Source organism: Passer domesticus, chromosome 9 (assembly GCF_036417665.1).
Source record: "Passer domesticus isolate bPasDom1 chromosome 9, bPasDom1.hap1, whole genome shotgun sequence".
NCBI lineage: Eukaryota > Metazoa > Chordata > Aves > Passeriformes > Passeridae > Passer > Passer domesticus.
The window spans coordinates 34451698-34464159 of record NC_087482.1 but is presented as its reverse complement, the minus strand read 5'-3'; the positions used below and the strand labels follow the sequence as shown (position 1 = coordinate 34464159).

The following is a 12462-nucleotide window of genomic DNA, read 5'->3' as shown; positions in this document are numbered from 1 at the left end:
CATCTCACACGTGTGAAAAGCTGTTCGGTATAGGAACTCCAAGGCTTAGCTGATCAAGCCTAACAGAAGAAAGAACCTAAATATGAATGTAAAAGAGCACACACATTCACCATTAAAAAAGCAATAAAAACCCAGAAAAGTTTGTGCAAGGAGTCCTTGCAAAATAACTCCACTTGGTGTTTTAGTACCAAAGCACTGAAGAACAGCACCTTCCCAGTTACCCAACCTTTCTCCAGGGGTTCTCACAACAGAAGAGTGAACTGTGCATTTTAGCTCATTCCTCATCATTTTGAACATGCAAATGTCAAGAACTCCTGGAAAAGGCACTGTATTAGGGAACCACAGGTATACCTGTAAGCACAAGCCCCCATGCAATGTGTACTATGCACCTGTGTATAAAATATAAATATGCATACATGCATGTCAGGAAATTAGAAATATTTCTCCTTTAATACAACCATGTTCAGCCTCAAACTGCAGCTCTCTGACGTGCTAAAGATTTTGGAAAACACAGCATTTGTCTTTAAAACAAGAACAACTGAAGCCCCAGGCAGAACTGCTGTGGTGCAGGGTCCCCAGGGAGCCTGGCACCTTCCCTGCTGCCAGGGAGGGACCCCCGGCTCTGCCAGCCCCACCTCCTCAGCTACCAGCAGGGAGGAGGGGAGGGAATGCACTGCAAAACAGCTGACACAGGGACAAACAGGGAGTTTGAGATGCTGAAGAGGTGAGGGGGCAGCACCAGGCTCCCTTCCCCCAGCAGGGCTTCCCTCTGCTGCCCAGGACCTGCAGGCACTGCTCCTCCCCAATCACCCCCCTGCCATGGGCACGTCCACCCTGCAGCTCCAACACCTCTTCCTCCTCCATGGCAATCTGCTCCCAAGCCTTCCGTGACTCTCTCCTACCCCACTTCCTTCTGAACACCACAAACAGAGGGATCAGATAGACCAAAACTTAAACCAGCACAAATGTGAAATAAAAGGTAAAAAAAAAAAAAAAAAAAAAAAAAAAAAAAAAAAAAAAAAAAAAAAAAAAAAAAAAAACATCTTTTGCTCTCACTGGACATGCTGCAGACATTGTGCCTAGTAACTGTGGCAATATCTAGTGCAAACGAAACTTAGCATGAATCTCTTGTTTTCAAATGACATTCAACTCAAACATGCATAGGGAGAGTAAAGTTATTTTATTAAATCATGCACATCACGTGTGTTAGTGCAAATAGTTTAATCTGTACTCCAGAAATTCTATTGTATTTTTATATCTTTACAAAATAGATTTAAAACAATTAATTACTTAAAAAATGTAATTCTGAAGTTAAGCATTTCAGAACAATATTTGCAATAACCTATATACAAGAGGTACTAAGTACCACTGGCATACGAGTGTTCTGTGGTTGGGTGGCTTCCTGCAACTGAAAAGGATGAAAAGGATGAAATGAATGAACTAAATGACAATAGTTATTTTCTACAAGTCACTTGTGGACTATTTTCTCCAACTAATAATCCTCCCATTAGCAAATCCCATGTAACTTAAGATAGAACCTTTAATTAAAGGACAATGACCCTTAAAACCTCACAAAGTAAATTATATACTAAATTTCTATTTAAATATTTTAACTATCTGTCGATTGCCATAACATTCTTTAAAGCCAATTGAATTGCTGAGGTGACCACCCTATTTTGAAGTTTCCTTTAGCAGAGCCATATTATTTACCTTACCATTCTTTAACATATTAGTTAAGTCTTTAATAAACTTTTTTGACAGAACTGTTGAGCTGAACAAGACAACTACTGTCTACATTTAATTCAGCACTAACTACAGTGATTCCCACCAAAAGTCAGCAAATTGCAATAGTTATAGTACTTAGATAAGGAAAATAAACTTTGTAATGGGGACCACTGCATCATACTTACAGCCATGTGATAAGGAGCCACAAAATTTTACTACCAAATTAAAATCATCTCCACCTGACAATGCTTCATCAGGTATATGATTCCAATTCCGTAGTATTTTATGTATCTAGATTTTCTCAGCTATCACAGACGTACTGTAGCAGTTCTCTTAATAAAGTTACGTCCACAAAAGCTTATTCTAAAGAGCTTCTCCAGCTCAAGTCAGAAGGTATCAAATGACTGAAAAAATAAACTGATACATGTGATATGTGAGAAGGTATTCATACTTTTAAAGAATGTATCTCTTTAAATATATGAAATTTAATAAATTACATTCAAACTAAAGTTAACATAAGTTGAATCAATGCACTGTGTCCATCAAATGACCAAGTACTTGCTCCCAGAAACACCTTAGTTCACTCAAGAACACACACATGCTTACACTCGCACACGCGCACACTAAATACTTTAGGCTGGTCTTCACCATCAGTATCTCTATCTCTTTAAGGCTGGACATGAATTGTGTTTATTCCCAAAACCCATTAATAAAGCAATCCTTATGGAAGAAAAATAGGCTTCCTTCGAAAGGCGTAGTAAGAGAAGTTTTCTTAAGTCTTGTTCCCAACAGCTCAGTGACTAACAGCAAGTAAAATGATACACTAGTTTAAAAAAAAATAGATCATACTGAAAGGCACTGAGCACACTGCATCTGTTTCCCAAGTATCTGCAAGGTTACTTGGCTTGGATGTCCAAATCAGTATTTTCCTCTTAAGTCTAGCAATCAGATTCTAAAGTCAGTGTCCACGACCCTAGCCATTATAAATAATTTGGTACCAAGAAGCCTGCTTTAGGCCACCATTATAGTATTCAGAATCCCAACATACTAATTTAAAACTTGCATGAAGTTGTAAGCAAAAATATTGCTCACAGAATGAAGAATCACAATTTTATTCCCTCTTTATAGACAGATACATTTTATACAGTTTAAAGCAAATGACCCTACTGCTGTTCTCACGCAGAGCTGTGCTGTATTAAGAGGTAAAAAGGAAGAGAATTAATCTGTTTTCCCTCAGTATATGAATGTTGCCAGCTTCTAAAGGGAGGACGGTGTATGGATTCAACAACAGTTCTCATGGAGAAGCTCTGGTTAGGCCTGGGTACAGCACCACGGCTGTTACAGCAACCAAAGCTGCCATCACAGGCATCCAAGGCCATTGTCTCTGTGTGGAGAGAAAAAAGAAATCAATATCATATTTGCTCTAATTCATACTAATCAGTTTACCTCGTGGTTCCTGCAAGTGCTGGGTACCTGTTGATGGGCACCACTAGAATTACCCACAGCCCTGCTGCAGGCCAGCCCTGACCTGGAGCCCACAGCAAAGCCCGCTCCTCGAGCACAGGAAGCTCCACAGCTCTTCGTGCCTGGGGACGGGCTGGAGGACTCTGGGCAGCTCCGTGCTTCCAGGTTTGTACTGCACACACCTCACAGACATCTGCCACTGAACATGCCAAGGCTTGAGGTGTTTAAAACATCGCTCGTGCCAAGTCAAGGCTAGACAGAGGTTTATGCACATCTTTAACTTTTGATTGTTTAAATCCAGATCTGTGACTTGGTTTGTAGCAGATCCTAACAACACCATTTTTAACAGACTGTCACAACATTGCATGACAACAATGGCATTTTAAGAGGAGGACACACTGAGAGACAAGAGAAAATGCAAGCTGAGAGTTCAGAATACAAACCAACCACCTATTTCTTGCCTTTTTTTCCCCATCTTTCTATCAGTAATAGTGAGAAAAATTAAAGTGTTTAGAGCCAGAGAGGAATTTCTTAGTCCATAGATAGGAACCAAAGCTTGTTGAATTTTATTATTAGAGGCAAACTCTTCATTTTTCATAGTTAATTAAGCAATTAAGTTTTCTTACAAGCCCTAGCATCGCAGCATTGTGCAAAAGGCAGCCCATTTGCTAAAGACAAACTGAGACCGAGTTAGAAGAGGCACGTTCAGGCACCAGTTAGAACAAAATCCATTGTTAGAATTAAAGAAATCACAGAGATGTTAAATGATTAGTGGATTGCTCAGCTCGTCAGTGTCAACAGAATGGCATATTAAATGAAGGGTTTGCTTCAGGTAAAGAAATACCTGTGAGCATTTCACCATGCACTATTTGATACAGAAATGGCACAAACAGGTGAGGGACAAACATACATTGACTGAACAGTAGTGCTTGTACCTTTCGCTACCACAATGGGCCGTAACACCAATACAGGAAAGCCAGGATTAGGCCGATGAATACGGCTGGGACGGGTTGTAATATGGAAGGCTAAAGAAGGGAAGGGATATTAAAAATCACTTTGTGCTATAAATCAATCAGGTAAAGATGATTTAGAGAGGGGAAAATAAGTCAGTAAGTTTTTGTTTGATGTGAAATGTATTAAAAGACATCTAACACATTACAGCATTATCTAATCTGGTATACAAAGTTAGTACACCATTCTACTCAAATGAACAGGGTTGTTTAAAAATAAAGGGAAGTAAGCAGAAAATGTTCCAAGAAACCTCTTGTCACAACTTGGAATTTAGCACTTGAAAACAATATGAATGTTAAATTGATTTGCCTGTATCTTATTTATAGTTGGTTTTAGTTTTTTCTAAGTAAGAGGAAATCCTATTTGGATTTCTTGAGAGATGGACTCGCACCAAATATTGGATTTTTCAGCTATTTCTTCATTCCTTGCTAGTTAGCCTTTTCCATTTTCCATCACCAGCCTCTGGAAAAACAATCTTTTTTCCTCCATTAGTGAATCAATTACAATTATGTCCACAGGCAAACCCAGTAGTTCAGACATTTCTGTGAGATTGTAACGTGACTGTACAATCCACATCCAGTTACTAAAAAGCAGAGAAGCACATTTCTATCAGAGATACCACGAAGCTCAGCATCTCTGCCAGGTCAGCAGCCTCGTGACCAAATGCAATTCTGAAAATTGATCAAATGCTGCAGCTGGGCCAAACCAGCAGCTGGGCAGACTGCAGGGCTCATCCAGCTTATGGCATCCTCAGAACCAGCCACACTTTTTCTCAGCTGTGTTCTACTCATGGAAACTACTGCACATTCTGGATGGAACAGCCTCTATCTGTGATATGAAAAATTAAAAGCAAAAATGGACCTAAATGCTTTTTACTGTGTCCTTGGAAGACATCTGCTTTCTCTGTATCCTACTCTATATATTTGTGCACACACAGAGACACACAGAGGTTAAGGTCAAACCATGCCAAATATTTTTAAAACTGTTTGTGCTGAAGCTACCTTGATTTTGTTCAGTCAAATAAATAAATGATAAATTTATGCTTAACTTTTCTAAAACATTGTGATTAGTAAGTAAAATCTCATCCTGTTATGACTTTGTAGGAATCACTAATTCATAGAACCTCCAATATGGTTCAAAATACAGGAATATTAGAAGGTATTCTAGTCTTGTTCAATTAATTTTTTTTCAATCAAGGCAAATAATTAACAGAAAAATTATGTGTAACTATTGAAGACTTTTCATGCAAGATTATTTTTGTGTCACGGGTGCCACGAATCACAGTGCCACCTTCCCACAGAAAGCCTGTTGGCAGAAATAATCACAGCAGTGTTCAAAAAGTGCCAGAGGTTTAAATCAACCAGAGCAGCTGATGCTCTCAAACCATTCACATCATTAAATCTGTTGTGTAAAGCGCATCAAGAAGTAACCAGTGGCTACAAGCATGCAAACACAAGTGGTACACCACACTGCTAAGCATTTCAAAAACACAGCACTGCAATCTTTTAAAAAAGTAAAACTTAAATATTAAAACTTAATACTTAATTGATATCCCAAATGGAGTACAGAAGCCTTGTGTTTTCTAACATTTGATGATTCACTGAACAATTCTATAGATCTTTTTGTAAGTTCACATTCTTGGCAAATGAAACCAATGATAAATATCCATCACATTCAATGAGAGCACCTCCAAATTATTATATTTTCCCTTCACAAACTTCTCAATACATAACAAATCTCCCTATTGTCAGAGCATTTAACTACGTGCTTCAATAAAATTGTGCATCTTTTTTTAGAATATGAAGATATGCAAACTCAGACACAGATGGGCTGCAAAAAGCAACAAATCCCACAGTGGGAAGTCACTTTCTGTCCTCAGAAATGAAGTAGCAGATAATGATTCCAGCATAAAGGGGCAATGGTACTTGAAAAATTTGACCTTGGAACTCAGCCCAGTATCCATGATGTTTGAAACAATCCCCAAGATGGATATGTTTTACATTACTGACTGTGAGTAATGTTTGGTGAGCAGTGAGTTTGCCCTTATATGGAGGATGCTCTTCATCACACCCTGACCTCCAGGTTTCAACTGTCACAATTAACTCCTCTTCTGCAAGCAGATTTTGGCAACTGCTGTGGTTTCTGCTTTCACTTAAATACTCACCTCTAATTCTCCCTAAAATTTCCTTTCAGTTTTTCCACTTTCATCAGGTGCTCCAATTTCCTTCACAGTATTTCAAGCCTTTCCTTTTCCCCCTTCTCCACTGATCATTTTGATTCTGAGATTAATGTTTTTAACAGAGCAGAAAATCTCACATTCACCATTATTTATTCAGTGTGATCTCTTCTATTAAAATGGGGTGGGGTTTTAGTGTGGTTGTTTTTGACTTCTGTTTTAAGTAAGTCAAGTAACTCAGCATTATTTGAGAACTGCATAAAAATCCTAAGCAAGGATCAGGTTCCAAGAGAATGATGAAATCATACTCCTGAAAATATGTCTGAAAAAAGTGAGAAAGACTTTGAATTCTTTACATCTTTGACAGCTCCATGATGTTCAAAGTATATATTCAAGAATTAATTATGGTAAGGATATTCATACAAACTTTAGGCATCCAGCAGCCAACTGATTTAGAGGATAGAATGTGTAAAACCTCTGTAGTCAGAGAAACAGTTTGCTAAAGGCTGTTACAGAGCACTCATTATCCTCCTGTTTTGTACTGTGCATTACAGGAGCTGTTCACCCTGCACTGGCCACAGAGGCAGTACAGGAAGGCAAAACCAGCCCCCCCAGGGTAGAAAGGCACCTAAAATAAGGCTATGACCACCTTATATGTGTCTGCCACACCCTTAATGTTTGGAAGATTTCAGAATCTCAGCAAAATAAAAAGTTGTCTCCAGCTGGCGACTCAGTTCTAATGATACAACCTCTCAAATAAATTGAAAACCAGAAAGCACTATTTTCATTAGTGACTAGAAAGGACAGTTCAGCTGTACTGTTTAAAGCATGAGCCCACCAGGAATAACCATGGTTAAGAAGCATAAGCAAGAATAAGGTGGGAACATCCATTGTAATCAATACTAATAAAATGAGAACAGCTTGAAAAGGTTTACTCAATTCATTTGCATACAGGTTTGTCAGCTATTACCCCTGTATCATTCTTTGAAATCAGAAAATTTTACTTTGTTCTGGTTCACTAGTATTTAAGCCACATGTTTTCAAGAGAGCAGGTATCTAAGGACATACTCAAAACTGTCAAGCCACTGTAAATTTAACTTTCATGTGTAATTGTAACAGTGTAATGATCTGCAGATCTGCACAGGTAGGACCAGAATGAAATTTTGCATAATATGGTACCCAGCTTTTTTCTTTACAAGTCCATCCTTTTCTATTTGACTCTTCCATATCCCTTCAATCAACAGGACTGCCAGTGTCATAACCTGACTTCCCCACACGTTTGGTACACACTTACATTGTTTCCTTTTTCTTGTAGCAGCTTCAGGTTTTCTTTACATTGTTTGAGCTCCTCGGTGAGCGACTGGTTTTGTTGTTCAGCCACCTCATACTTTGCCTTCAGCTCCGAGAGCACAGTCTGTGTTCTTTCATACTAAAGACAAAGAGAGAACAATCTGTGGACCCCTGGATACCCAGCACATGCTGACATCTGCTTAGCACACAGCTCCCTTTGCCCAGACTAACTCGCCTTGCATCACTGCACACTCTCTTCTCATAAAAGCAGGGTGGAATTTAGATTACCTTTTTTTCTAAATTAAATTTTTTTGCCCAGCTTGGCAGGTCTAGGACCACTAAACCCAAAGAAATCTAAAGTAAATGCAAAGCCTTAATTAATCTCTCATACCAATTATTCATTCCCATATTAGAAAGGATTGTAAAAACTACAGAGATGAAACAAGAAATAGGGGAACAAGGAGTCCTTCACATCTGAATAGTGGTCTAGCCATCTAGGCTGCAGCTTACATACCTACACCCCTCTAATAGGTGCAAAATTCAACACTCTGTATGAAGTAAATCAAACCCTCTTCCCACACAGCAAATTCAAACCTAAGAGCAAGGCAGGCATTAAAAAAATATTATGCCTTGTTACTGTCCTGCCATAGTCCTCACTGTGGGTCAAGTACAAACAGTACTGGGTGGATATGGCATGTTCCCACAGAATGGGTAGCTTGTCCTTTTTCAAACCCACATTGCATTTTTTCTATTCTAGCAGTCCTTCTGACTGGGCTTAATAAGGACAGAACCAATGACCTTCAGTACTGGCATTCATCACAAATTTAGAAGATGAGACATCTTTACAAATACTGATCTGATTACAAAACAGAGATTGAGACAACTGGGATTTTCAGATTCTGAGAACTGTAAGGAATGTGACATGGATGAATTAACCACAGAGCAAACAAAAGAACTGCAAAAGAAACTAAGAGCAGTGACTGGGGCAACATTCAAAATGTTCATAAGAGGAAGCAAGTAAGTGTTGGAGACCATGGCCTTCTGCCAGACAAAATCTTTAGAGGCCAGGCAGATTAAATACATGCTCGGAATGCTGACTCTTCCTTATGCACTTACAAACCCACTAAGATGTAAGATCTTTGTAAAGAATATGTAGTCCCACTGCCAAATAAAAGAGTTCAAATCTAACTGGGAAGATTAGACTGAAAATTAACTTTGACTCATAACAGCTAAAGAAACTCTGGACCATTATGTTCATGAAGACTCTGAATAATGATTTACCTGTCTGAATATCTTAAAAGTAAATTCACTACAGTAATGCATGTAAATGAAGTTTAGGAAGTTCTCAAAGAACACATGTATTCACCTGAAGTCTTTTCTTTTAGACTTGACTTCGTATTTTCACAGCTACCATTTAAACTGCTTGCAATAAACACGTGAAAAAAAATTACTAGGAAATTTACTAGGAAATTATTTACTAGGAAAAGTAAAGAATTAAAATTAGGAACATTTACTAGGAAAAGTAAAGAATTAAAAGTCCCTTTTCTTTTAGCTTAAACGGGTCCATCACTGGGCATTACATTCTCACAAAATAGAAATGTTTCATGTTACCTCTTTCTGAAAATCTTTTGCTTGACTTTCAGCTTCACTGAGTTGAGTTTTCAGACTGGCTGCATCCCGTTGATGTTTTTCTTTCAAAGATCCCATCTGATTTTCAAGTTCCTTCCGAGACATTTCAAGAACACTTATATCGCTGGTTAGTGCTAAACTCTGCTTCTGAGAGCTGAAAAACAAAATCCAATTGATTCCTTATGCATTTTAAATTTACACAAATTGTCACTTTTCACCCTTGAAAGCCTAACACATTGGTTTTGATGTGTAAGTATCACTTAGAGTAATCATAGAAACACAGACAATTATTGCCTCCCTAGAGGCTGACACAAAAGGCTGGCCATGGTCTTGTTCTTAAATATAAATGTCCACAGCTTGCTATAATTAACATTTAGTATCTCTTTTGGGAGGAAAAACCACCACCACCAAATCTCTTCAGCTGCTGTGGTACCCCCTAGACAAACCTTGTGTCCTTACCTAGAAAGCTCCTTCTCTTGTCGCTGAAGTTCAGATGTAAGTGAAGTATTTTCCTTCCTCAGTTTAACACATTCAGCTTCCAGAGCAATCCACTCTGCCTTCAACTTTTCAAGTTCATCTGCAATGAATAAGTTAATTCAATTAAGTAAAACGATTTCATGACTGCTTCAAGGAACACCAGTAATAAATGGAGGAAAAACTGGTATCAGCCATAAATCTCAAATATATTTGTTTATAATCATGTCACATGAATTCTCTCATGAGCACCTGCAAAACATTACATTATCTTCTACTGTTATGAGGTTTATGACCTAGTGCCAGACAAGTTACTTTTTTTCATTAAAGCTTTTTCTAAGGTACAAAGAAGTAGAAAAAAGTCTTTTTATGGGTCAACTCTAGTATTTTAGAAACAGTGGTAGAAAAGCATATTTGAAGAAAATAAATTCCAAGGCTTGAAAAAAGCAAGAGAATCACTCATACCATGCCTCTGTTACAAGGAAAAGAACATTTAAAGCAATAAGCTTTAGTGACACTTTGGTAGAATTAAAAAGTCAGGAGCTCCCCCTTAACAGTCTTAAACTATAGAGAAGTTACATAAGTCTTCTTGGAAAAATTTTGGCAGTATGAATCCCTCAAACTGTAATAGTTTTCATGTTTTCTAAGTGGAATTACACTTGGTCTACTGATATGAAAGAGTACCTAAGTTAATTTAGGCATAATTGACAATAACTGTTTGATGAAGTTTGATGAACTGTTATTGACAGTAACTGTTTAATGAAGCACACAAAATGTCTTTTGTAACACCACAAGCCTTGGTACACAAACAAGCACACATAGGTGTGTGTAAATACACACACACACACAGTAAATGACTACAGAGGGTCAGAGAAGCAGTGATTTGAGTAACTGCCATCCACCACAGTGAGCAGCATGCTCTGGCAGCCATGCTCTCTGACACCCTTCCAAGCAAGTACCTTTCAGGCGAGAGGCCTCTTCCCTCTGCTGCTCCTCACACTGCTGGCATTTGAGCCTGAAACTGGATTGCAGAGTGACAATTTCTTTTTCATAATCCGAGGCATCTTTCCTCCACCGGTCAAGCTCCGCTCGCACCGTCTGCAGCTCAGCTTGCAAGGTGGAAATATCTGTGTCTCGTTCTGAGGCTGCTTTTTCTGCTACTTTTTGAAGTGACAGAATCTCATTTTGAGCACTGACTAGTTCATTTCGAGTGGTTGAAATTTCATTCTCCTTTTCCTTGCGAAGATTCTCAATTTCTTCTTGTAACCTTCGCAACTGGGCTGGAAAGCAGAGATCCGTGTTAATATTTTCTCAAACTGTATTTACAAAAAACCTAAAAAACCGTACCTCCCTTTCTCAACACATTGATATTTAACAGGATTAAAGAAGCCTAATGCAATTGAAAAAATATATTTATCCTGTCAAATGCTTTACCCTTAAAGAGGCAAGTATGTGGGCCGTGTAATACAGAGTCAAAAGAAACAAAAATTCTGTCTGGACAAAGCTTTCTTAGACAAGGCTGTGCTGTGTGTGTGATACCAAAGCAACTTTCCAAAATCTGAAAACAAGATTTAGATCCAACATCACTGTAAGCAAAACAAGTATTAGAGGACAAGGACATTGGGGCTTTCAGGGAAGAGAGGAAAAGCAAGAAAGCTTCTGTCACAGGCCAAACATTTGCAAAGCTACACTGGAAATGTCTGCCTGTTCAGCAGTTAACTTGTGATGTCTATAAACATTTGAGACAGAATAATTTCTACTCTGTTCTCAACATGCAGTAGAGGAAATAGACATTATTTCTTTGCAAAAACCATTTTTAAAAGCACAAGATGAATTTTAAATTGAAAGGGACAGCTGCACCATGTATACCGAGCTAGAAGGTCCTTTAGCATTTTAAGCTTACTGTAAATGTGAAGCAGTCACATACACATGAGGCTATTTGACATTTCTGCACAAAGCAAACCTTAAATTATTCCCACCTAAAATGCTTTCATTACTAAAGACATCTCTGAGCACAATTTTTCATAAAAACATAGACAAACAGAATCCAGTGCAAACAGTTAAAAAAAAGTACAGTGCAGAGGAAAGGGGAGGATGAAAGAAGAGGAGAACTACAGTTATAACACTGATGGCAGCAAAGTGTTTAATTTGCTGTTGTTCTATTTAACTTATTTAAAAAAATGTATTTCATTGATTTCAACATGTAAAAAATCAATTATTAAATTAATAAAAAATTACTCAGAGAAGAAAAGGTAAAATTCTTAAGAGCACATGAAAAACTAATGTAACATACTGTGGAGGGTCAAAATTACAGATTTAAAGTTGTATGGTTCAGAACCAAAGAGCAAAACAAGGACAGTGAAAAGCATGGGGAGGATAACCAAGGCTGAGCAATCTTCCTAGGTTACTTGTATTTATTTTTGTCATCTCAATCCATTATAGAACATGACAGGAAGAATGTGAGTGAGTCTTGCTGTAAACTGATAGAGCATCAGAGCTACTCAAAAGAGACCTGCACCTCCATGACAATTATACTTGATGTTTTTCAGTAGCTACATATGCAGCAATACAGAAAGAATTCATATAATGGTACAATCTAGAAACTTTGTTGATGTAACATAATTGATGTGCTATGAAGAAGAAAAATTCACCTTTTTTGTGTCCTCCTCTAAAAAGGCTCCAGCAAGGCATTT

At 38.0% G+C, this 12462-nt stretch overlaps 1 protein-coding gene across 36 annotated transcripts in view; it reads right to left on the bottom strand.

Annotated features, from left to right (window-relative positions):
* Positions 1 to 1161: 1161 nt before the first annotated feature.
* The window catches only part of SLMAP (sarcolemma associated protein), a 77962-nt gene continuing 66661 nt past the window's right edge, over positions 1162 to 12462 (bottom strand). For 24 of the 36 annotated variants that reach the window (XM_064432615.1, XM_064432633.1, XM_064432622.1 and 21 more), the window contains 5 exons: positions 10729 to 11049; positions 9755 to 9872; positions 9278 to 9449; positions 7671 to 7805; positions 1162 to 3109 (listed from right to left, as the gene is read on the bottom strand). In XM_064432615.1, the coding sequence (XP_064288685.1) occupies positions 3020 to 3109; positions 7671 to 7805; positions 9278 to 9449; positions 9755 to 9872; positions 10729 to 11049 (836 nt within the window). In that variant the 3' untranslated portion in view covers positions 1162 to 3019. Of the gene's footprint in view, positions 3110 to 4124; positions 4215 to 7670; positions 7806 to 9277; positions 9450 to 9754; positions 9873 to 10728; positions 11050 to 12462 lie in introns of all 36 variants that reach the window. The other 12 variants (XM_064432616.1, XM_064432635.1, XM_064432618.1 and 9 more) reach the window with 1 other exon arrangement.